General features: G+C 41.0%; 1 protein-coding gene and 1 long non-coding RNA gene across 16 annotated transcripts in view; one reads left to right on the forward strand and one right to left on the reverse strand.

Annotated features, from left to right (window-relative positions):
* LOC111260918 (CD151 antigen) overlaps positions 1-23,669 on the reverse strand; it is a 94,577-nt gene that overhangs the window by 29,231 nt on the left and 41,677 nt on the right. For 5 of the 7 annotated variants that reach the window (XM_022834026.2, XM_022834028.2, XM_022834025.2 and 2 more), the window contains one exon: positions 8,707-8,784. In XM_022834026.2, coding sequence (XP_022689761.1) covers positions 8,707-8,784 — 78 coding nt within the window. Of the gene's footprint in view, positions 1-650; positions 1,071-8,706; positions 8,785-15,003; positions 15,349-23,669 lie in introns of those variants that run through there. The other 2 variants (XM_022834029.2, XM_022834031.2) reach the window with 2 other exon arrangements.
* The window catches only part of LOC111260919 (uncharacterized), a 41,888-nt gene continuing 25,229 nt past the window's right edge, over positions 7,011-23,669 (forward strand). For 3 of the 9 annotated variants that reach the window (XR_002680638.2, XR_015311266.1, XR_002680634.2), the window contains exons 1-6: positions 7,024-8,266; positions 9,269-9,364; positions 10,811-11,128; positions 14,688-14,838; positions 15,431-15,630; positions 20,554-20,707. This is a non-coding gene — a long non-coding RNA (uncharacterized LOC111260919). Of the gene's footprint in view, positions 8,267-9,268; positions 9,365-10,810; positions 11,129-14,687; positions 14,839-15,430; positions 19,105-20,553; positions 20,708-23,669 lie in introns of all 9 variants that reach the window. The other 6 variants (XR_015311268.1, XR_015311267.1, XR_002680636.2 and 3 more) reach the window with 6 other exon arrangements.

Raw genomic sequence — 23,669 nt, forward strand, 5'->3', positions numbered from 1 at the left:
ATCACGAAATGATGACGTCTTCAAGGTTAACAATACTGTACAGTACATGCGCGACTGCTACGACTAGTATCACAGCATTGACAGTGACCGTACAGGCGAAAGAGAAGGCATACTTCGTTTGTTGTCGTGTTGGTTCGCCCTGCTTGTCCTATTTATTTAATAACTAGAGAGAAAATGACCCATTCAGTCGCGAGCTATAATACTTGAAACCGGGTACTGCCTTTATTATTAACGTCATCTGTTGCACCGCTGAAGCGTAGATCTTTAAATAGTCGCTTCTATAACAATAACAAGTCGCTAGAGGTGATGCTATTAAACTCTGTATAGGGTTTGTGTAAGTATCTACAGAATAGAACAGGGAAGAGGTATTCTGTAAATATGTGGCTTTTTATCCTTACTGAAGGGCTTGCTGTGGCTGTAACGTCTGTAGTAAATCACTATTATGCTTAAATTTGTTATAGTATGCACTAGATAGATTAGACCATCTGGCCGGTATTCATGTACACTTGTTTCAATTCAGTCTGTAAGTCCACCAAATATCGCATTCAACTCTGGCCTTTCTAAACGAATAAGTGTTCTATCATAGTTATTCGATGTGACGTAAAGTTGCAAATAAATAACTTGATAACTGTTCAGGTCTTGTAACTTACTGGCCACCGTTAGTCAGTTCTAGCTTTTCGTCGAAATACACATCTTCATGTTTTAGATCAATTTGTTAATTAACAGTTTAATAGCACGTATACAATTTCCAACGGTAAGAACCACATATTCTTCGATTGTTTTTCTATAATCCGCTATGAGTAACCACATCATAATCTGAAAGCATTAAACGGTAGTGTAACTCGGGTCGGCCATAGGCTGCATTCTCTATGCACTGCGAAGACAAGCACATATGCGAACATATGGAACTAGATGTACAAAACTTGTCCGGCACCGACTTGCCCAGCCCAAGGGAATAGCGCGCGGGTTCAGCTTACGAGCACCTTGGTGCAAGCTGGCTTCGGATTAGCGAATTCGAGACTAATACGGACGTCGAAGACAGGGCATCATCGGGGACTCCACGTGCGCCTCGTAGGGTGAGAGGCGGCCGGAGGGGAAGGGCCAACGAGAAAGAGAGTTACGGCTCAGTGAAGGACTGCCGGGGGGTAATACGCGCAGAGTCTGCTCTAGCTAATGTCAGCAACAAACACATGCAGGCCATCACAGAAAACTGCTATACAGGTCAAATTTCTATGACACATCTCTGAGCCGATGCTAACTTCAAACATCGAAAATTTCGGTGCCCGAAGTGGCTACAGAAGCATTTTTGATCCTTAATTGATATTATCCTATTTTATACAATATAATTACGGCACAGCGACGCAGCACTTCCTAGCCGCAAGAATAATACCGGCAAGCATCGATGCATCTGATTTATTTTGCTTCGAGTCAAATGTAGATTATTATATTTTAGGGTATACTATAATTTGTGCTGGCACGGCTGTAATCTTTGTAATCGTATCAAAGCATCGTTTCCACTAAACCGTCTCCAGTTCGCTTTGCTAGGACTAGACCGACGGGCCTAGGCCTATAGCATTTGGAGGAATTCCAGCCCTCACTGACTATTATCAAGGCCTACTGTTCGGCCCACTACAGGGCGAAATGTTAGTCATAAATATTACGGTTGATATGCCACCTCGCTCCTTGAGGTCTGTTCGAGCCCCTTCTCTGATCTTAGCCGCGGCGAACGGTCTTCCCTATGGGCATTTTGTACGTTCCGCGAACATGGGACGGAATTTCAACTGCCAGTCACCTCATGCTGGTTCGTTCGCTATCGGATTTGTAACACTAGCCACTAATACGATATGTTTCATGATGTACTGAGTAATTATTTTATGTTTAACGTAATCGAAAAATTACTTAGAGCTAATAAGTTTTGAAAAGGTTCACCAGCCGCTCGAAAAAGTTTTTTTATATAATAATAGTAGCAGTAATAGTAATAACTATATAAGGAGGCGCTCTTATGTGGCGTATTATCTAGCAAATAAAATATATGTTCGTATGTTTTCCAAAGAAATGCATCTTCAAATATACAGATCTTTTGTCGGTTCTGTTAGTTCAGTTATGTAGCCAAGCTATGTTTACATAATAATAATATCAGAGAGCAGATCCCACTTTTGGATCTGTTCCATCTATGTATAATAGTCTAGTCGTGGACTTTTCTTCACGGTCAGACCCAACTAGAGGGCATCTGTTGAAAGAAGGTTCGACCTTGGGACGCCTCGGCGACTGCAGGTTGGCGGTAAATGATTTCCGAGGCGCGCCCAGAATACAAAAAACAAATGAGGGAAGAGGATCGAGTAATAGGGCTGAAAGGCTGGTTGAAGCTCGTTCGAGATCAGGCACAAGACGCTAACATATTCTAGCCTATCCAAATAAATGTAGCACTGCATGACGTTTATTATCATTGTATCTTCCAAGACAGCGGCCTCTACAGGCGTTCGACATGGATACGATAGAAGTGGCAGTCGTATGGCCATGGTATAGTATACCTAGGTTTCGATGCATTTTTGCAGTTAAATTTTCTTTTAGAACAGAGATACTTCCCTCACCATCTAGCATTTGTAATAGTTTCTTTTTTGCGTTGCACGTTATCCAGCATATGGCTCTCTACGATGGTATAGCAGCCATCTCCAATACGAACTATATAGAAAATACCGCATAAGGATCGAGGAAATTGTTTTACACCTTATTATTCCGTATAAATACGAAAAATGTGCAAGATTTCTATGTGACTGAATGTGGAGTACTAAAAGATACCTTCTGTGTGTCAGTATACTGATTAGTATTTAGCTATTGCAAGAAGAACCTATCTAGTTGATGATAGAGCGGTCATTCATTGAAGGGTGTTGAGCCTGGATGATAGCGCTATTCCTCTGGCATACGCACAATGTCCATTTTAGCTTTTGCCATTGCTAGCTTTACACCGATGAGGAAATTGATAGCGCTACCCCATACAGTCATGTTCGATTGTAGATTTGAGGTGCAACGCTAATGGACACGTCGTACGTCCCTGCGAGACGCCAAAACTTACGTAGACATAGACGAGAAGAAGCGAGAGATCTCACCGCAAAAAACCTCTAACTAGAACACCGGCAATCAACGTGTGCCTTCAATCGGAACATAGATAAAGAACCGAAAATGTTATAGAAATCATATTTCTTTCTTCTTTTTTTTTTTTTTTGTTTGTATTAATGCCGTGTTTTCGCAAATTACACGTATTTGTAACTGCCCATTTTATAGTATAGCTAGTTAATTGCGACAAGTTGTTGAAGTTTGCTTGTGCTTGAAATAGGACATAGCTTGAAGATGACAGTTTCTTTAGTGCTTACCTTATTTGCCGATAAAGAATCATTCACTGTGTCAGTATAACTGTGATTTTGTCTTTATTTCATTGCGTTTACTGTTTGCCCCAGTGTGAGTGCAATGCTCTCTTCGTTGCTTGGGAGTTACGTTAGTTATAAAGCTGTGATATGTTGAGCGTGCTTTGAATTGTAATGAAACGTCTGCTGACGTCATTGATTTTGATTCGTGAATCGCTATAGGACACCGTTCGATACAACGACCTGGACTAGTAATGGACACCAACTAGAACCTGTGACTACTGCAGGTGACTAGATTGTCCGTGTGTTAACGCTGTTAAATGTGAGACAATGATTCCGATTATTTCGAATTTATGTTTGTTCTTTGATTTAGGTAAACTTCATCGACCGTCCTCTCACATTCATCGCCAGTACCGATTGAGTCCGCCGTAGTGGTCTCCGAGTCTCGAAATCTAACAGTGTGCGTTCAGTAAAACGCATCCGGCGATCCGATTTATGGATCTCGACAGAAGCGTCGTAATGGTCAAATTTCAACCATTCTTTTTTATAATAATGTTCTAAGTCTTTTTCGTCACGGCGATGTCTATAGTGTCGTCGATCTTTCAATAAGTTTTCCATGGGCCCGATCGGTATAATCGTTGGGAGAAAATATTTGATGGACCTTTTCCTTTGACAGACAAGAAAACACACAAGCGCAGGATCTTCTGCGAGATGTCGTTTCATGTCGAAAGTGGACTTGAATAGATCATTAAGCGTAGATAGGTGTAAGATGCTATTGTACAACTGTTATCGCACGCTCTCACGTGCACTATGACACGCGAGAACCAGATACTGGGATTGGTCATCTATTGGTCTTTCAGTTTCAGAATTGCAAAAATGGATCTGTTATGTCAAGTGTTACAGAAACAGCCGAAAGCAAAGGAACTTTGCTAACTATACACACACGAGGCTTTCGCCACGTTGATTTCAATAGGATGGGTAAAAAAAAAATGCTTAATTCGTAAACCTGCTGACGCACGTATTAGCAACTGCTCGCCGGACAATCATTTGTCTCATGGTCGAACATCATCGTCAGCCACCATAAATTTTGTCTTTTTTCTATAGTTTTGTTATGATTTTAAAATGTATTTCTGCGAAAAAATAATCACTATAGCAAAACTAACAGCAATGTCATTAACGACAACAGGTTTTTACTACGGGTGCATTATGTACGATAAATATACGAATACGAGAAAAAAATTTCCCCTCTCGCTCAATCTGTATGACGCGCTGAATGGGGAGTCGGTGTAGCTACTTCGGCTGCCCAGTTCGCCCTGCGTAGTCCAGCGCAGATGCTTGTACAGTTCTATACATACAGCACAAGCAGGCGTCTATCTATGCTGACCACGACCCCGCACGCTGACACATCATAAGTGACACACTTCTTTTGTACCTCACGTATCGCGGCTCTGCCCATCGTCTCCGCCAAATACAGTGGGCCGTCAATGACGAAGAGAACATCTGTCTGTATCACAGGCAAAGCGTTCATGTCATCCCAAAACATATGAATGTATGTTCGGTGGCCTATGTACGGGCGTCAACGTGCTATACGGACGTAAAGAACGAACCGCAACAACGCACGGTAGTAATTCTACTGCTGGTCGCGATGCTTCTGCAGATGCTGGTAGTGGACACGATGGGAACGCAGGACTCCACCTTGGGCGCTCGGCGCCAATGTATATAGAATGTATCTGTACATAAGATAATAAGCGGTGCTTTTCGGGGAGCCACTGCCTTAAAAAGTCAATAAATACAAATATTGTAGAAGTTGCTCTTTTTGGGTAGGTATTGCATTCGTTTCTTAAGACATGGTTTCTCATCGTTGATGTTCTTTTTTTAAACGTAGAAAGCTATTTATTTATTTTATTTTTTTTTTTTACTAAAATAGCTTTGTTTTCTTCTAGTTAAGCTTGGTTTACGCTTGCGTCTTTACTTGACTCGCGATGATGTGAATTGATCGACTGTGGAATTCTGCCTTTCAAGAGAGGTCCTTTTTTTGTTGGCGGCATAAATCATTAGGAGACGTAGCCGCTGGACATAGAACCATTTCCTCCATAACGATATTTCGGCATTAGTCTATGAATTTTCCGCGAGATAATACTAGACAATGAAAATATCTCTACCGAACCCAAAAGGCAACTGTGCTTGTTTCCCTATAATGGTAAGGAATAAAAATCACGGTCTCATATATATGATCAAAACCGACAAGGGATTCAAAGCTTATCAGAAAAAGATCATCATGTAATGTTACTGCTTCAATACGAATACAGGACTAAAATGATGACACCTCATTATGAAAGCAGGCATATTATCCCACCCTAACCCATTTTGAAATTTTTCTACCTATAGTTTTAATTACCCATCGTGGTCCAAATCAAAGATAAGCGCTACTCTGAAATTACCAGTTACTTTTGACAACTCAGTGAATGTCTTAAGACCTTAATGGTGATGATTGACGCCGCATTTGTCTCAATATGGGCAATATGGGCGCATGAATCTCATTAGACTACGTCGCCATGGCTCTATCAGTTGCGCAAACACGGCTGAAAGCATTGACCATTGTATTACATGTGGACATGATAAGAAAGTATGCCCCTGTTGGACAAAATGGAAAAAACATTTTCTTCGATTTATTTCTGCACGGTTCAACGCACCAAGGTTACATCTGATTGACTCTTGCCATTATATTGTCGTGCTATTGCATAGGGCGGTCAGAGTAGTCCAGATACGTCTGCGTGCCCCACTAGTCATTCTCACACTCCTTTTCCCTGACGGCAAGTGACTGTGAGTACTAAAAAGCTGTCACCTTCAGAAGAAATTGAAATATTTCAGTACAATTATCATTATCATTGGATTTTTGGGATGGTCACTTCCTACGTACAGTCTGGCATCTGCATATGCAGTATGATCGAAATAAGTAGTCAAGGGCGCATTTATCGTACGCAAGGTAGCCTGTTCTGCAGTTCCTTTTAATTTTAAGTGACAGCTTAATGTGGAGAAACCTATCATCTTATCCTTATCCCAGTCACTCTTTTAACCGTTTGGCTTCTGGTAACTTCAATAACTTCGTTGGTTGAGCATTTAGTGTTAGCTAAACTCATTGCAGCAGCGACTATTCGTGGATTCGCAACGAAGAAACACATGGTGTTGATAGCCAATACATTTGTTTGTATCGATTTCGTCGAAGCAGTCATTCTGCTCATGCTAGCAGCGTTCAACTGAGAGCTAAAGAACGCATCAACAGTGAATGCAAACCGGTGTCACTCTACCAGGTCAAACGTCGTGTGCTTTAGGTCGTATCAGCCGATTCGCTATTTGGTTAGCATATCATTTCATTATTTTCCCACTAAATTCCCGTACGCTACTACAGCTGTTCATTCCTGGGTCCGTAATTCCTTGTGATATCTCCGCATCGGTGGCCTAGCAGCAAGCATAACTCGCTATGGCCGGCCTCTGCTACCCGAGTGACGCACGTGCTGTCACCGTCGTTGATGGCTGTTAAGCGACCGCAAAACGTTATCTTTTACGTATAATATAGTTAGGAAAGAGCGATCGTACAAGAGAGACCGTAATGGACCTCCGGGGAGGCTATGTAATACCGGTCTCGTGACACGAAGCGCATGCGGATTTCGCACACACTTGTCACAACGAGAGGACGTGACAGATCTCTTCCAGTGATGGCAGTATTCTTCGTCGTTGCTTTTACTCATCTTGGTTTGACGCTTGTCACGGTGCCTTTTTGTAGTATGGTCGCTGACGACGTCACCCGTCCGTGATCCTGGGGGACCAGAGCTAATCAACAAAGTTGTGACGTCAGCGTGACAACGTCCTGTCCATCCTTTCCAGAGAGAAAGACGCCTGAATGTGCTACAGCAATTGATCTATTCTACATTAGCACAATTGACTAAAGCCGATTTCATCTGCGTGGCTCTATAAGACTCGGCATAGACCGCAAATGTCTGCGTTTAAAGCTGTTTAAATGCGCACTTACGATGGCGTCGCTCGTTCCGAACGATTAAAACTATCGAATAAGATCCACGGTCTCCCTGACACTGATTTGTGACCAATTTCTTCGCGCCTTACTAAAAATTTCCCGCGTCAACCACAACGTTTCTCTCGCTCAGGATGTCCTGGACCTACAAACAGGCTTTGTCTATGTGCGTACGGACTCAACTATGCTATTTACCATATCTTGTACTGTGTTACGTGTTATAATCAACGGAAACATGTTTCGACCGGAAAAGTTCTGTGAGTTCAATTCAAATAAGCCAATAACACGGTGCCAACAAATAAGGAAAAGAAAGTCAAGCCATACGGACACGGTGACCCTGTTCCGAAATTGTTGTTAGCTTGGGCTAACCGTAATTTAAAAAGACCAGTTTCTGTCGGTCCATAGCGGATGTCATTGCCGGTGAGAAGCATTGACAGGCGCTGCCAGCAGCGATAAACGTGTCGGAAATATGGACACCAACCTATTTCGAAACGAATCGAAAATTGGCAGCGAGTAAATTGACTTTAGTCAATCCGCTGGCCCTAAGAGTAGCGTTGTAAAAAAAAAACAAGTATCAATCCTCGTATTCTAATTGGTTCAATGAACCTACGGCTATCATGCTACCGAATTATTGCATATTTCGAAAAACATCAGTGTTTTCAAATCGTTCGTTAAGAAATCTCCGTGCCTGCGTGAAGTGCTCTGCCCAAGGTGGGAAGCTAAATGAGGTTGAACACTTGAGGGATGGATACGGGGTTGTATGATTCACTCAGATGTAGGAACAGAAAAGATGATCTTCAAATACGAAGAAAAGAAAACGTGTCGACGTTCACAGTAAGCGTCTTCGCAACTGTTAAAAAAAATATTTCACAAGGTTAGTATGAACTAAAGGACTGAATTACGTGGGATAATGATGTCAATAGCTGCTGGCTAGTTTTGCAAACTGGCTCTTCTGTACAACAAGGATTTTTCCTATATGCTACGTTGGTTCCGCCCAGGATCATAAAAATCATGAGTGGCTTTAACGGAGCTCTTCAATGGAGCTCCTTCTCACAGTGAAAACGCTTATGTTGCTGAGAATGTAACCGCAAAAAGTGACGATACCCCTTAATTTATGTCGACTTCGATATACAGGATAGTTAGTTAGTTAGTTAGGGCGATCCCTGCCTTAGATGAAGATACTTTGTAGAATAAAAATTAAATTAAGCGTTATCTAAAAACTATTGTTCTTCATCGCACCGTAGTAAATAGCGGTGGAGACACTGTTCTAAGTGCAAAGGCAACGTGTTTGATATTGTTCCTGTTGCATACTACCTTGATCATGGGCGGAGATACAGTTCCGAGTAGCCATATCGAAGTAGAGAGACGTTTCTTCGCCATAGGGCACAGACACTGAAAAGCAAACAGATAAATTCATTAAAACAGTGGTTGTTTCATTCAATTGCATTTATTTTTACTTTTATCGGGCACTTTATATGTGGACAATATGAAAGTTTTTAAACTAGTCACGAGTTAAAAAAATATAATATACTTCCTTTATTCTAATCTTTCGTATTATTAGATTCCTTTTCTTAATCTATCAAACAGCTCTTCCCCGTAACAAAGTACAAAACGCTGTACATCTTGCGGTCTGTGGCTTACTTACGACACTGCCGGAAGTAGTAGTTGAAAATTAGGTACCAATATCAAAGTATCCATATGTGCACATACAAATGATAAACACTTGACGGTAGGTTCCGAAGCTACCCCAAGCTGTTTAGCAGACGCTGACTCTATACGTATTGCCCTAGATATGGAGCCATCTGGAGTGATAAATAGCGTATCGACGTGCTGTTAACAAATTCGAAATTAATATTAATGCATCTTCTCATTTCAGATGTTTGTCAGCAGCAATAGGAATCCTGCCGGTGTAAAATACGGCCTGTTGCTGTCGGCTCATTCCGTTTTTCGTGAGCAATAACACTTTTCTAGCGTAAGTTTGCCGCTATTCGCAAGTGTTTACCTTTTACTTACTATCAACGGATGTACATGGGCGCATCGATAGCTCGTTCTTTATAACCGATCAGTGCTTAGGCTGTTTTCGACGGTGATCCGCTGCATCGGCGGTGACTGTAAAACGCGTCGGCGACACCCTGTGATTGATCGGATTAGGATGCTAGGCTAACGAATAACGTGTAAACACTAGGGATTTCCATTCGGATCCTAGGCAGATCATATCTGTATCAGCAGTTTAAGTTAGCACGTGAGAATCGACTACGAATCAATTTGTTCGTTACGTAAAAAACATTTGAAAGGAAAAGAAAGAACGTGCTACCCAATGAATGTGCTCACATGTTATAAATATCATACCAATTGTTGTCAGGCCAAGGATTTGTATGGGAATAGAAGAAAAAAAGAGAAAAATTTATAAGTACGTATGTGTATAAGAGACGATTAAGATGGATCGAGAATATTTGGTTTTGTTTCGAGACAATGGCTGACATTGTTGTAGCTATTGGTGATAGGACGCCGACCGTTCAATGTAAACGGGTTCAAGGTGAAATCGAGTGCCGAAGATGAACGGCACTTGGAATTTATTCTAAGAGTTTTTTTCTTCGAGAATATCTCTTTGTTAGAAAAGGTCCATGTTCCTGTAAAATAAGGAGAACATTGCCAGGACTCTCTCCTGTTCTGTATGTCAAACGTTTCACTTATTCGTAGCGTTTACTGTCCGCCCTTAAAGGCGTTATCATTTATTTCAAAGGTCAGAAACGTTCTCAAATCCGAGTAAGGTTGGTTCGCATATCTTAAAAAGCCATGACCTGACGACAAATTTTATATAATATCTAGTTATTTATCCATGAAGTTGTCCTTGCTGAACAATGGAACAGCGAAACATCGAAAGCTGTATAGAAGAATTCAACGTCTGTTATAGTGAATCCCTTAAGTAGCTGGATACTAATATAATTAAATTGGGCATGTTTTTCTCCTGGCACGTTAAGAGAATACTTGTGCTTTCTGCAACAAAGCTACGTCACTGGATAAAAGTATTGTTTCTTTATGTCCATTTGAAGTTAACAATTAATTTTAAAGTTAAACCTTCCGGTTTAATATGGTCATAAGCTATCAAAGTCTATAGTCTAAACATCGTAGCTAATGACATTTGCATAGAACTGTAAGTTGTCAGCTTTTCCCTGCATACGTAACCCCCATACAAAGATGATGGGCTGGATTGGATTAACTTAGTCATAATGGTAACGTGTGTCCTTCATGTTAACTTCCTGACGTAACTGTTCTCATCATCGAAAACACTACAAATCCTACGATGCGTACAGGCAAATCTAAAAGTAAGAACAATAAAATCTGTTGCGTTGAAAGCCATCAACGCACACTCGGTTGGATTAGGAGTAATAGCCAATGACGTTGGTAATTGTTGCAGTAGTTGACAAGCAGCGGAGTTCGTCCGACGTAAGGAGCCAACAAAAGGACGGGATGATGCAGTTTTTTAATTATTTTTAGAGCGATCCGACTGCCTACCAGCGGCGGGTCTCCGCGATGGTTGAATCAGATCGGCAAGTGACGATATGAGCTTCGTGCAGGACGAAAAGATCGGAAAACCCAGACCCGACTAGTTTGTCGATGTGTCAGGCAAACGGTCAAACGTTGCATAGACGATCCGAAATGCGATGGACGGAGTTGTCTTCGTAGGAATATTGCTAAAAGCTGCTATGACATGAAAATAATCATCAGTTCCCAGGTAAACTTAGTTGCGAATAAACGTATAGATGTATAATAGAAATTGATTTATGAAAAAGACAAGTAGATGGCTACTGCTTATTGGTAATAGAGTAACTCGTTCTACGTGCAATAGGGCATGAGCCAGATGTTAACTAAACAGGTTTTGTGTTTTTATTTCAACGTAAACTGACATAGGACCGACTCGTTATATAGAAAAAATTGATTAAATATTCTGGTAAAGCCTATAGAGTTTACGTTACCTAATTATTATGGGTGAAGAGATCGTAATAGATTGGTATTTCAACGAAGCTTTTGTAATCAGTAGACCTTGACATGTAGCGGAAGATAGCGTGGATTTAGGACAAATTGATGTTTTGGAAACATTCATCTAGGGATCACTACGCACTTAGTCTGATTCTTAAGTTGCTTTCAAAGTAAGTCTTATTGATTTCTCGATTGTACTCAGAGTAGTCACGTTAATTAGGATTTATTTCTTCGAATTCAAATAGGCAATAAAAACCCAGAAGCATTTTAGCTTTGCGCTAGCAGACAGCATCTACAGAATAGGAATATGTGCGGAGAAATTGTGCGTTTATAACAATATTACTATATATGCGATTTGTGAAACACGAGAAAAATATTTATCGGTGCCTTATATGAAGTAAATTGTATTTTTTATTTTCAATATCAGTGACATGCATCGAGCTTTACACGCCATCTTTAACCTATTTCAAACAGTAGACGCAGTGCATATTATTCACAAGCTGCGAAAACTAAGATGAGTGTGTTTGTTTATCTGATTGACCTTGTTTATATCTGTACAGTGTTTTAATGTATTATTCCCTCTTGAATACCTAGTCCTATTCCGCTAATTGTAGTTACTATAGTTGGCCAAAGCGTGCCTTTTGAGGTGGCTAGCCCAGCTACTGAACGTCCATATTAGCACCTCTTATAACAACCATATGCCACCTTCTGAATCATTGTCACTACAACCTAGCGTTTACGATCCGCAAGTGATTTTTACGGGGGGTTTGTTTTTAACACACAAGCTTTGTACGAGTAACATAACATCTATATGCGCCTGACAGAATACCGCATCCAGTGGAAAAGGTTACGAGTTTAGATGAAAATCTCTGTCTAGTGATTACAGCCCGCTGGCATTTGGCCTTGGATGGCGCCTCTGAGTCTACCTCTTTCCCTCTTACCACTACCTCCCTGGAACCTCACCAGAGATTATTTTCTCTGGGCAGACAGGCTGCATGGTAAGCTTGATAACTCGTTCGTTCCTCTTTGCATTGGCAAGCCGTAACAGCAAGAACATCGCTAATGGCGTCAGCAGCCAGAGCGGAATACTTCCTGAAAAACACTGCGACAGGAATCCTTGGGAGGTGTTTAAAGTGTTTGCTATGACTCCAATCCGAGTCTGTGTGCCATCGAAACTTTGTCTCAACGTAAAAATAGTTGGATCACTGGAGGGTATCTGCAAAGCAGCTCTGTGCATCAACACTACTATCATGCACATTTCTGTTGTTAACTTTAAGGACGGTCACACGTACAAATACGCACACTCACACAAACCACGTACTGAAGTAGTGTGGCAAAGTCTGTTAATTAAACTTGCTGATTGAAACCAGTGAACTGAACCATGCCCTTCGTTAAGTTTTTTTTTTTTTTTTTAAATTTATGCGTAACATAAACACATAGAAATTTCTAATAATTTCCTTTCTTTCGATTCTTATTAACACTACGCCTTAATTGAGTGTTAAGAATCTTACTGTTTCCTTGCTCGGTCGGTCCAAGACGGTCACAGGGGCATTTTTTTGCACCGATTCTATTCATCGCTTAAGGTTCAATGGGTAGAATATTGCGCCGAATCGCTTGGCACGTCTATAAATGCCTGAGGATCCGTCTATTTTATTGTTTGTTATTCTATTTTATTGTTTATTATACAGAATGAGTACTCCATTATGTGAAGCTTATTCTCGCTGAACTTCAGCCGACTCATACTGTACATGAGAAAGCGACCGAAAGCGTAGCAATTGGTAAAATATTTGCTTCCAAAAAAAGCATAGCAGGAATTGTCCGAAAATTGTTAGAAACGTATAATTCTGTTTAACGTTAGTACCCGTTTGATTATACACTTCAATATTTGGTTTGTTTACATGGTTCTGTAAAACTCAATAAATGCATAAATGCACATGGTGAAAGTTTGTTATGACATTTGATCGACAGAGATCAGCTTGCTAACTCGTTCTGCGAGTACAAACCGTTTGCGAAAGCCATCCTGCCTTACATGTGTGTGCATTCGTGAACGAGTCCCCTTGTTTAATGCCAACAGTGACGTTTCTAGTCCATGATGTTTGGCTTGATGAGCTTCATAGGCGGACCTCCCGCATTTATTATTGCATCGCAGTAATTACGACGCACTCGGACGCATTCAAGGTTTCATTTAGAATTCGTTCTACTCTCCACTCATTGACATGCGTCGTAGGTCTTGCTGTTACTGTTGTTTAAAAAAAAAAAACAAAGAAAATAGTGTTACATCTGGAACGGTCATGAGTATCGAAATAAAAAAAGACTTAATGCTGCTTCTGGCACAAGCTTCTCACGCGGAAAACATCTGCAATGAAGCTAGTTACTATATGGGGTCGCTATTGAAATGTTTAGATCTATAGGAAACACCACACGTTCCTGTGTATAGGCGCAAATTGAAGCTAAAATGAACCTAATTAACAATAAGTTATGTTTAGAGACATGATTGATCGAAATCTAAAGTTGGCAGACAAAGTCACTTTAGTTAGCTGTTTCAAAAAGTGTATTTCAATCTATGCAATGTGTGCATTTAAATCAAATCAATTGAATTTTTATTATTGAATGAATATAGACCCACGCTACTAAACTAGCTAGATGAAGAAGCGGCACCCGTGCTACTGTCATGTTGATTGACCTAAGATTCGAAGTTATTCCCACTCGCTTGGTGCCTAAACGAACCGCTCGCTTAAAATGCCGCTGCTTATATTTTATAGGATAGGGTGTATTGCGCTAGCACAATGGAGGGTTTCGAAAATAGTATACATGACAAAATCATATTTTTTGAGGCTCACTAATGCGAGGCGGGAAAACAGTAGGTGTAATTGCGTCTACCGAGCAGATTGACGCCGGATGAACGCAAACCTTGTCGGATACAGATGACTGTAGCCGTATGAAACGGTTTTTCTTGCAGAGTTTTTTTCGCTGCTCTAACGCTTTTCTTCTATACACGAATGCAAGCTATTGCGTAAATCAGTTTCAACCGATAAAACTGAGTAAGGTGGCGCTAATGGCGGCCGCTTTCAGGAGTACGCAACATATACGATAGTTTTTTTAAAAGGAGGTAGCCGCTAAAACGCTGTGTTCACTCACTCTCGTTGGAAGATTTTTAGCGTGCTTGACGCGGAACTCCTCATGGACGTACTACGACAAAAAACTGGGACTGTGTTATGAGGTCTGTATGAAACCACACACGTGGTACAACGAAAATATGAGCTCTTTCACATCACGGGATACCTGATGACGAACTGTTTTCGTCCTCTTTTTAGGGTCTTCTAAATCGAGACTCGCGTGAGGCGAAGACATTTCTCGTTGTAAATTTGACGGACGAAACACCTATCTATGTGAAGCACATGTCTTGGAAGCATGTCAGATTATACGACTTGCTAGATTTGCTCTAGTACATAAGGAATGAATAAGGTAAAGTAAAAAGTTCGCCTTGTTTCATATAGATTTTTACATACTGTTAATAGTAGATTAATAACAGGTCTGAGCTGGTATATATCTATATACATCGTAACTTGATGTTTATCAAAAAAAAATCTTTCATGTAAATAAATGTATTTGTTAAAGAGTTTAGATTACCTTGGCATGGAAGCTTATCAGCCTTCAAGAAGAGCCTTTTTCGAGCGTATTTTGCATACTGACAAATGCATATCCCTTAAATGTCAGCTTCTATTACTATTCTCCATCCATATACGCACATTTATAAGTGAAACAAACACATTCACATTAACATTATACACGCTAATGTATTTAGTTCAGATATGTACCGTATGCCCGACCATATCTCGTGTTATTCGCTACCGCTAGAGACATAAATTGCCATGGCACCGACTTTATTACGGTAGTGAATGTCGAATAGAAATTTCACGTTGTCAAAATGACTACCACACCAAAATCGTTTCCTTAATCTTCTTCGTGCGTGTGAAGAGAAGAGCATCCCGAAGCAGCACCGAAACCTTAAACTATTATACAGAACTAACTGGTTGCTACCAAATCCGACGAGCAGGAGTTCACGCGAAGATGCAAGGGCAAGGGAAATATAGGAAAGGCAGGTCGATGGGAGAGGGTGCTCGGTCCAAAGCAAAGCTGTCAGTGAAAAAGGCAGTTCTGGAGCGAAACCTAAGATCCTGTTATAGAAAAAGGCCGCATCCGCAAGACAAATAACGAACGCATAGTTTACAGATGGAAAAAGCGACATGCCATGCGGTAAGCCAAAAGAATAAGTCTAATGCCGTAAAGGGTTGCCCTGTTTAAGGCCATACGTAAGGCACACGTAAGTGCGACAGGAGCGGCGAAAGCCAAATTCATTCACGATTCAGTAGTCAACGATGTTAGACGATTATATCCATTAGCATACGCCACTATCGTAATAGTGAATAAACACTACCGAATCCTTCAAAAGAACTTCAAAGCGAGTCACAGAATTCACCTGTCTATCTGCCTGCCGGATGGGGCTCAGCGCGGTAGCTTTCAGCAGGAACAGCTAGCACCGCAGCGCTGCGCCACGTTTTTCTTATTGCAAACGTAAAGCGTCTGCGCGATGATGCCGCCGCAACATCGATTCGGTCCGGAATTGTCTGTTACAATGCGAAGAACGCGCTCGACGTTAACCCGATGCGCAGGATGGCAACACGTTTTTTTTACCTGCATCATACCAAAGTCAGCGGACTCGTGCAGTTTTCACCTGCACTAACGTCAATAAGCAACGAAAACGTGCATATTCTATTTGGTGCCAATCTGAAGATGTATGCCGCTCAAAGAGAGATCAAACAATTACGTAGGCATGAATCCATTCAATCAATAAATATCAAGTAGGCCATGACTAATATTATAGTGAAACATAGTACTGATTATACAATGAATTTAAAATGAAGCCAAAAAAAAGCAGGCCCGAGCAGCAATGCATAGATGCCGAGTCTCTTCTTTCAAAGGACACTACGTCCGACGCGGCAATCCAGAGAGGACTTGACAGAGTAACACGGGGCCCAGAACGAAGATCCGTCGACCGGCGCTTAGGTGCTGCATTCGTCAAGAAAACATACCTGATCTAAGTCTTTGCTTTATTTTTACAAAGCAGCCGGTCGCGAAGTGACGTCGCTGGTCTAGAGAGCGCTGTGCGCGTTACACTCTGTTAAACGCATTGTGTAAGTAGGCCTACGGCTGTTGAGGCCAGTCGTTCTCGAAGAAGAGGCTTAAAGGCGTCCCCGGCCGCGGACGCTGACCCGTGTGTCATATGGCTCTATTTTAACAGCTCATTAGGAAAAGGATATGTGGCTAAGATGCTACCCGTAGGGGAAGCGTTACAAGAAAAGTCTATTTCAAATGCTACGTTGTCATAAATTCATTTGTTGGCTTGTCTGAGTTTGAAAAAGCATTGGGCTCTCTGCTAAACGTTAAGTCTTATTCAGTGCGACTATTAAATTTTTGCAAAAAGATGGCCAGCTGGAAATTCGCTGAGAAAATAAATTATGCGGTTAGCGACGAGAATAATAGAACTTCTGCTCCCAACTATTTTAACTGCGCTTGGTTCGCTGAAGCATGTAGCGTTTGCTTTCGCTAGTAAATTTACGGCATACTCTAAATATAATCTAAGCTACTTTTTTAATTACGTATATATATGTATAATTAAAAATGTCGCTTAAGTACGTTCCATATAAAAACTTTAGCAAAATTAAATTTTGGGCCGATAGCAGACGGAAATTCCAAACACGTTTAAGTTCAAAGAGTGCGGCAAAGCGTAAAAAATCTTAGGAAGATTGACCACTGTAGCTTATCTGGACGACCCAATTGGTAATTGATATTCTTCTCTTCAACAAGAGCCAAGGCTGATTTCTGTATAAACAATCCGGGTGTATCAAAAATTATTTTTCGAGTCCTTTTCAAACTATTTTGAGCCCTATGAATTTAAGCCCTAATAAAGATCTTCCAGTTTGTCTCACAAAAGTATTCTGCGGATTTTTTTAGGAGCCGCATGAAAACTTGTAATAACGTAGACCATCGATTTCGGGCAAGATCTTGAGCTCCGCTGAAATCTTGCCCTTCACGAGAAGATCGATTAATAGTTGATCTGTGCTCGAATTCTGAAAATGGCGCACCATTTTTTGTCATGACGACTTTGTTCTTTTGTTCTAGATACGACTAACCTTCCTTTGCCTTCAGCAGTAACAGATGAACGCACGGCCGCTGCTACAAACAGCCTGCCAATGTTCGTCCTAATTTAAGTGCCGTATTGCTTATATATATATATATATATGCAGTAGACACTGGGCGGCATGGCCCAAGTAGCCAATACGTATCTCTTTGAGTGCGTTGCCATCATGGCTATAACTAAGAACCACGCTGCCACAGAAACAATAATAATTATTGGATAATAGGAGTCAAGAAAATCAAAAATTAAGGACAAGTTAAGAATTCGAAGAAAAGAAGGTAAAAAATATATCATTATTAAGAGAACATCTGCTTGTATGGTTGCTACGCCGTTTCTTAAACCTGCCGGACAAGCCCCAAATATGTCCACCACGACCCACCCAGGTTAGACTCCTAACGAAGGCGAGTCCTCGATACTATACCTAAAAGAGATGATTCCGAGACCTAGTTCACATGAAGAGGATAGCCAAGAATGCTAACGTATCAAAAAAAACAGGGCACGGAAAATCGTGTTGTAATTTTTACCCGAAAATTTGAAAGATCTGCACTAAAATTTTTCTTATTTACCTTATTCAAAATATAACAATTTAAGCTGCTTCTTCTTCATAAGAAATGGTTTGAATTAGAGAATGAAAGCGCAAGTATAATAACCTGCCCATCGTTCAGGAGGTTGCAGGCAAGATGTTCCTTTCAGAAACTTTCGATTTGCGGTTACGTCTGCTGGAACACATCGGTGAGCACCTAAAGCGGTTGAGATCGTGGGACCCGTTCTCTTTAGCAACGCTAAGCATTCGCTTATCTTCCTCTTTCTAGCTGTCGGTGGGGGCTTAGCAGGGTGCCATTATGACTAACTAATTGTTATACGACTTATCAGAAATAAATATCTTATATTTCTTCGTAAGACAAAAAAGAAAGGGGCTATGAAATGGTCTAGGCTATAACGATTAGGGGTAAGCAGTAAGGTCCGTCTAAGGAGGGACAAGACTACGGATGAATGGAAGGGGGAAAGCAAATCACCAACGGCGTAGCTATCTTCTTTTAAGCGAAGTATCAATTAGGGGAATAAAACAAAAAAAAAGGAAAGACGATTAGGCAATAGGTAGAAAAATAAAAAGGTCACAGCTTAGATGTCGATTTTCAGTTTAAAGTTGGCGGCACTAGCGATGTACGGCAGCGACGGTGATGATGCGCTTGAAAATGCACAGTCAACAATGGGGATAGCAAATGAAAGTTTACTTCATTCTTCCGTCTTATACTTCGCCCTTCTCATCATAGAGATCACAAGATATTTTTTCATCGTAAAGAATCCTTAATCTTCGATGAACTTGGTACGAATTGTTTATCAATGGCAAAAACACAAGTGGAGGATAAATCTTTCCTTCAAGGCGTTTATGATGTCCATTTATGCCCGCCCTAGCAGATAATGATTGGCTACAATCAAATTCAGTGTTCAGCTATCGTCTTGCAGTTGGCTCAGTTTTGATGATGATATAAAAAGTGAGCGTATCGAATGCTAAAGATTCATCGGATAAGGTACGTACTATTAGTTTTGAGACTTTACGATAATAAGTTACAAATGAATGAGTTACTTATATTTCTATGACTAGGTGTTTGTGGCATAATCCTTAAATATAGCGAAGGGTCAAATCGTTGTACTTTATTCATACAAGAGCTGCCACTTCGAGCTGCGCATAACTCGACAAAAGGATAGGGAAATGCCTCCCTCCATTGTCGATGCGTAGGCAAATTAGGCGAACTATTAATGGAGATACGAACCAACCAAGTGATATACGATGTCGTAAAACTCTCTCATGTGACTTTATCGTGCCACATGCTCACCAGTGTGTTTCGGTTCGTCCCGTCTTCGTCATCACGAATTTTCTTCAGTACTTTTCTAGCAAACAGAATAACGTTCGCGTCATCGGAAATTTACGGCCGTATATTTCCTATGAGAAGCCGTCTGTCCATGTAATATCTCTCTGTTCACACCGGCTAAAAATCGACCGCACAAGAGCTCTAAATGCGTATATACACGCACGTCTGAGGGAGACCACGTACATACATTGTCTAAATCTCGTTTGTTGTCTCCAAAAACTGTAATTCGACTGAAATAGCCTCATGACTCGGAGACTAGACAAGACACAAAAACAAAATTTCTCCCTATACTATAATATGATTTGGCGAAAAAAGTCAACCACGTATGTACGTGTCTAGGTAATGGGATTTTTGAGGTTCGGCTCTCGCTTATAACATTAGGAAGAGCTGGTACTTGTAGTTGATGTAATTCAGGCAGATGGGACAATTTTCCGTGACTGGCAGCTAAATCAGCAATAGTTGATTCTTTTCAACCAGGTGTCGCTTGACTTGAGAGGTTTTGTGGGTTTCATGTGATCTATAGACGAGGGTCGCCAAAAGATCGACACAGTTTGACCATGCTGTAGATATTTAGATTATCTTATGACAAATGCTTAACGTAATAATATAAATTATCAGGTTAGTTAACATATTTCTGACGGTGAAACGAACCTTTAAACGACAGATGCTTACTATAATTAGTTAAGATTCGGTTTACGAACTCGTGTAACTTGTAGATAGAATAATACATTTCTAACGTACGGTCTTAAATGCATTTCTAATTTTTACTACATAATCCCATATTCATACTACGTAACCATCTATTTGAAAGAATGCTGTTTTTCATCACTAGCAAGCCGTTATCCGGACTTCATAGAGTAATTCTTCAAGTACGTAGCGCTTCAATGAGTCGATTATACCAATATTATATTCTACATTTTAGTCATAATAAACAATTTTAAATGTTAGTATCAGAGCAAACTATGATCCGGTTGTTCTTTTTTTATTGGCCTTGCACATCGTCCTTATTAGTTACACTAAAAATTGCATCTAATAAATCCGTTTTGACAGTTAAAAGAGCCTCAGTATTATCCGTTGCATTTTGACCGAGTTTCCTTTCTCACATAGAACGGCAGGCAGGCAGGCAGGCAGGCAGACAGCCAGCCAGGCAGGCCTTAATACTTCAGTCAGAAGAGTTGGCACTTGCTCAGCCCACGACGGGCGACGACAACTGTTGGCCCAACGGATCCAGAGACGATTGCTTCCCTCGCCAGGCAGTGCGGTGCGTATAGGGGTGGAAGATTAGTGACACGTCAGACTCCCTATTGTCCACTAAATCTGTATAGGTTTATATAAAAGAAGTCGTAGGGTAAACAACGTTCTCACGCATATACATATCGATTCGTAGAAGTACATATGTCGCCAACAAATGACCCTTCTCTCCCCGTCCAGCCTCATTGTAGTAAGCTCGCGTGTAAGCAGTCGCCGTGGCAGCAGCTGTGGTAACGACGGCAATCGCAATACCATGAACAACAAAAATATTCTTGAGGTACTCTTCGTGCTTTTGCCTTTGTCGTCCCGCGCGGACGGCCAGCGGCTGGCGTATCTCATGGATAGATTTTTCATCTTGACAAAAAGAAAGAACGAATCATCCCATCACTTTTCTGCTGCCACTGGTGCTGTTTTCGTCGTACAACTCCGTATTCCCGCTTTATCCGTTTCATTACGATGACATATCTCAAGCTGTCATCGGTTCGGTTGAAAATCTGTTAGTAAATCGTAACGCACGTTTTGTGGATGTAGTATCATCGAAAGCACTGCAAAGCTAGGTTTTACTTTTGGTAAAAGTTCTTGGATAGTACGGATAGTACGCCTATATAAGGACACATGCACACGCATGTATATATATGTATACACTTATCCTTTCTATAGGACGGACACAAATGAGAGATAGAAAAAAATTTCCTGAGTAGAAGAGCCTTCTCAAAGGATCGTGGAAAAGTTACGAAATATGGCCCATTCGAATAATTGTAATTAGCTGTTGTGTAATTATCGTAAAAACCGATACAAAATAGCATGATAAAGATACACCAGCTTTATGATGCACGAAGCGAAGTTCCTGATTTACTGTACTTGATTCCATGGCTCAAGCCCCATTAACGACATGTTCTACGCGGCAGTAGAGAAAAGATTTATATCATCGACGATTCATCCGAGTCAGTCGAAACAACTTCTAAGCGAAACAAAAAGATCTTGGCTATAATGTTCGAGCACAGTCTTGCTTGAACGCAATGCTGATAAGAATCGATCTTTCAAGGCTATATTCGGTTACACAGATAAGCGCACGTTCAACAGTAATCATGTATGGATCCTAACCCATTAGATCTGCTTGCTAGAATGAAAGAAGATCTTTTTTTATATTGAAAGCATGGAAACGTCAAGCTTGCCGTGTTAAACTATCAAGACAACGACCACCCTAGTAGCCTGGGTTTAAGCTCAGCTGCTGTGCTCTGAAGAACTGTGAACAAACGGACGTGGCTGGAACTAACCTTTCCACAGTCGACATATATTAGCTATTGGTTAATACACATTTACTGCAGATACTGTTACTGCTACCGCTACCATTTGCTAAAAAAAAAAAACTGCCAAAATCGAGTGCACTCTTGTATTAGCGCTCTACCCATTCTGAGCCTGCCCATCGACGGACGGCGCGTTTAGAACTCATTCAAAACGCATTAGCTATATAATCAGGTATCTCTAGGTAGACAGGTATCTCCCGAAGTACGACGAGTAAGTGTCCTAAATGATCAGTGACATAAAATAGGCACCAATACGAAAAACAGATGAAAATATTAAGGCGTTGAGATTTTAAAGCTTGCAAAGCCGAGATTGACAAACAGTCAGTTTCAAGCTGTTTCTGCTGCTAGTAACGTCGAAGCTTAAAAAAGGCTAATCTCGGATCGTAAAAATTCATGCGCCTGAAAAGCCTCCAGCGCCCATCACTACAAAGCAGTAGACAAGAACAACACAAGTACGAATATAATTTCTTTTTGACTCACTTCAAATATGAAAACAGTAAACACACCAGGCGAGGATTCTGTTTTAGGACTCACTCCTAGGTCGAGATGCATGTTTTAGTCAGTTCACGTTGATTTGTCTGAAGCGGATCGTCAACCAGCTTGTGCTAGATTGACACCGATACTGCAGCCCGTGTGCTGCGGTCGTCCTATCCAGCGCTCTCACTGCGCACTGACAATCGGATAATGCAATGTGCGCGTACTGGACCTGGAGTCCAGGCACAGACGTCGGGTCTTGATGGCCGACTCCACCTTCGCATCAAGAAAACAGCAATAGGAAGAAAGGCCTACCATCCAAACGGCTACCTTAAGGAATCCAGCAGCAAAGTCACCGACGGCAGCAAAAGTAATATTATGTACAGGAGGGCCTCGACAATTATCTGAACATCGACCTAACGTGACAGTATGTAACGTGTATTCTACACCGAGTGTGCATGTTACAGAATCAATTTATAAGCAAATATCAGAGGGAAGCTTACGCAATAAAATCCGGCCGTTACCCTGAGCGAGTCACAAGCTTCATTGGACGAACAATGCCGAAAGACGAACCTAAGGGCAGTGTACACAAATCTAGGACAAACCTTTAGGATGTGAAATTATGCCTATGAAATAATACCTAGTAATCGGTAGATGCTGTTATAATTGGTAGTTAAGGAGAGAATTAGAATAGGCGGATCCATTGCATATCCAACCTCATATTCCGCACTGCCATCGTATCGTATACATCATTGAACATGTCGTTTTCAAATGCGTCTGAATGAACAGCATCCGGAGGTCTAACGTCTAAATCACTTTAGTAGTTTTGATTTCTTTAGGGTTCTGTTAAGACTCGATTTTGTTTCAGTATTAGTACATGTTTATGTCGTTTGGAAGGTACCCGAACAGCAAACTTCTAAGAATCGGATTAGGCGATATCGTTGAAAATTGGCAATACGCATATAGCTGGTGTCTCGAAGCTGGACTAGCGATTTAACGAGTCAACCTTATTTAGGCAAAAATACGTACGGGGTTTGTTCTATTCCCCGTGCAATGCCTTGTCGATGCTCTTTGAATCGGAATACTTGACCGTATATCGCGTGTCTTCGTCTAATATGAATATCTATGAACACTGAATCTTCAAGTAACACGTTTATCAACAGATGAGATACGTATAGCTAAATCATTTGC

This window comes from Varroa jacobsoni, unplaced genomic scaffold (genome assembly GCF_002532875.2).
Source record: "Varroa jacobsoni isolate VJ856 unplaced genomic scaffold, vjacob_1.0 scaffold_492, whole genome shotgun sequence".
Classification (NCBI taxonomy): Eukaryota; Metazoa; Arthropoda; class Arachnida; order Mesostigmata; family Varroidae; genus Varroa; species Varroa jacobsoni.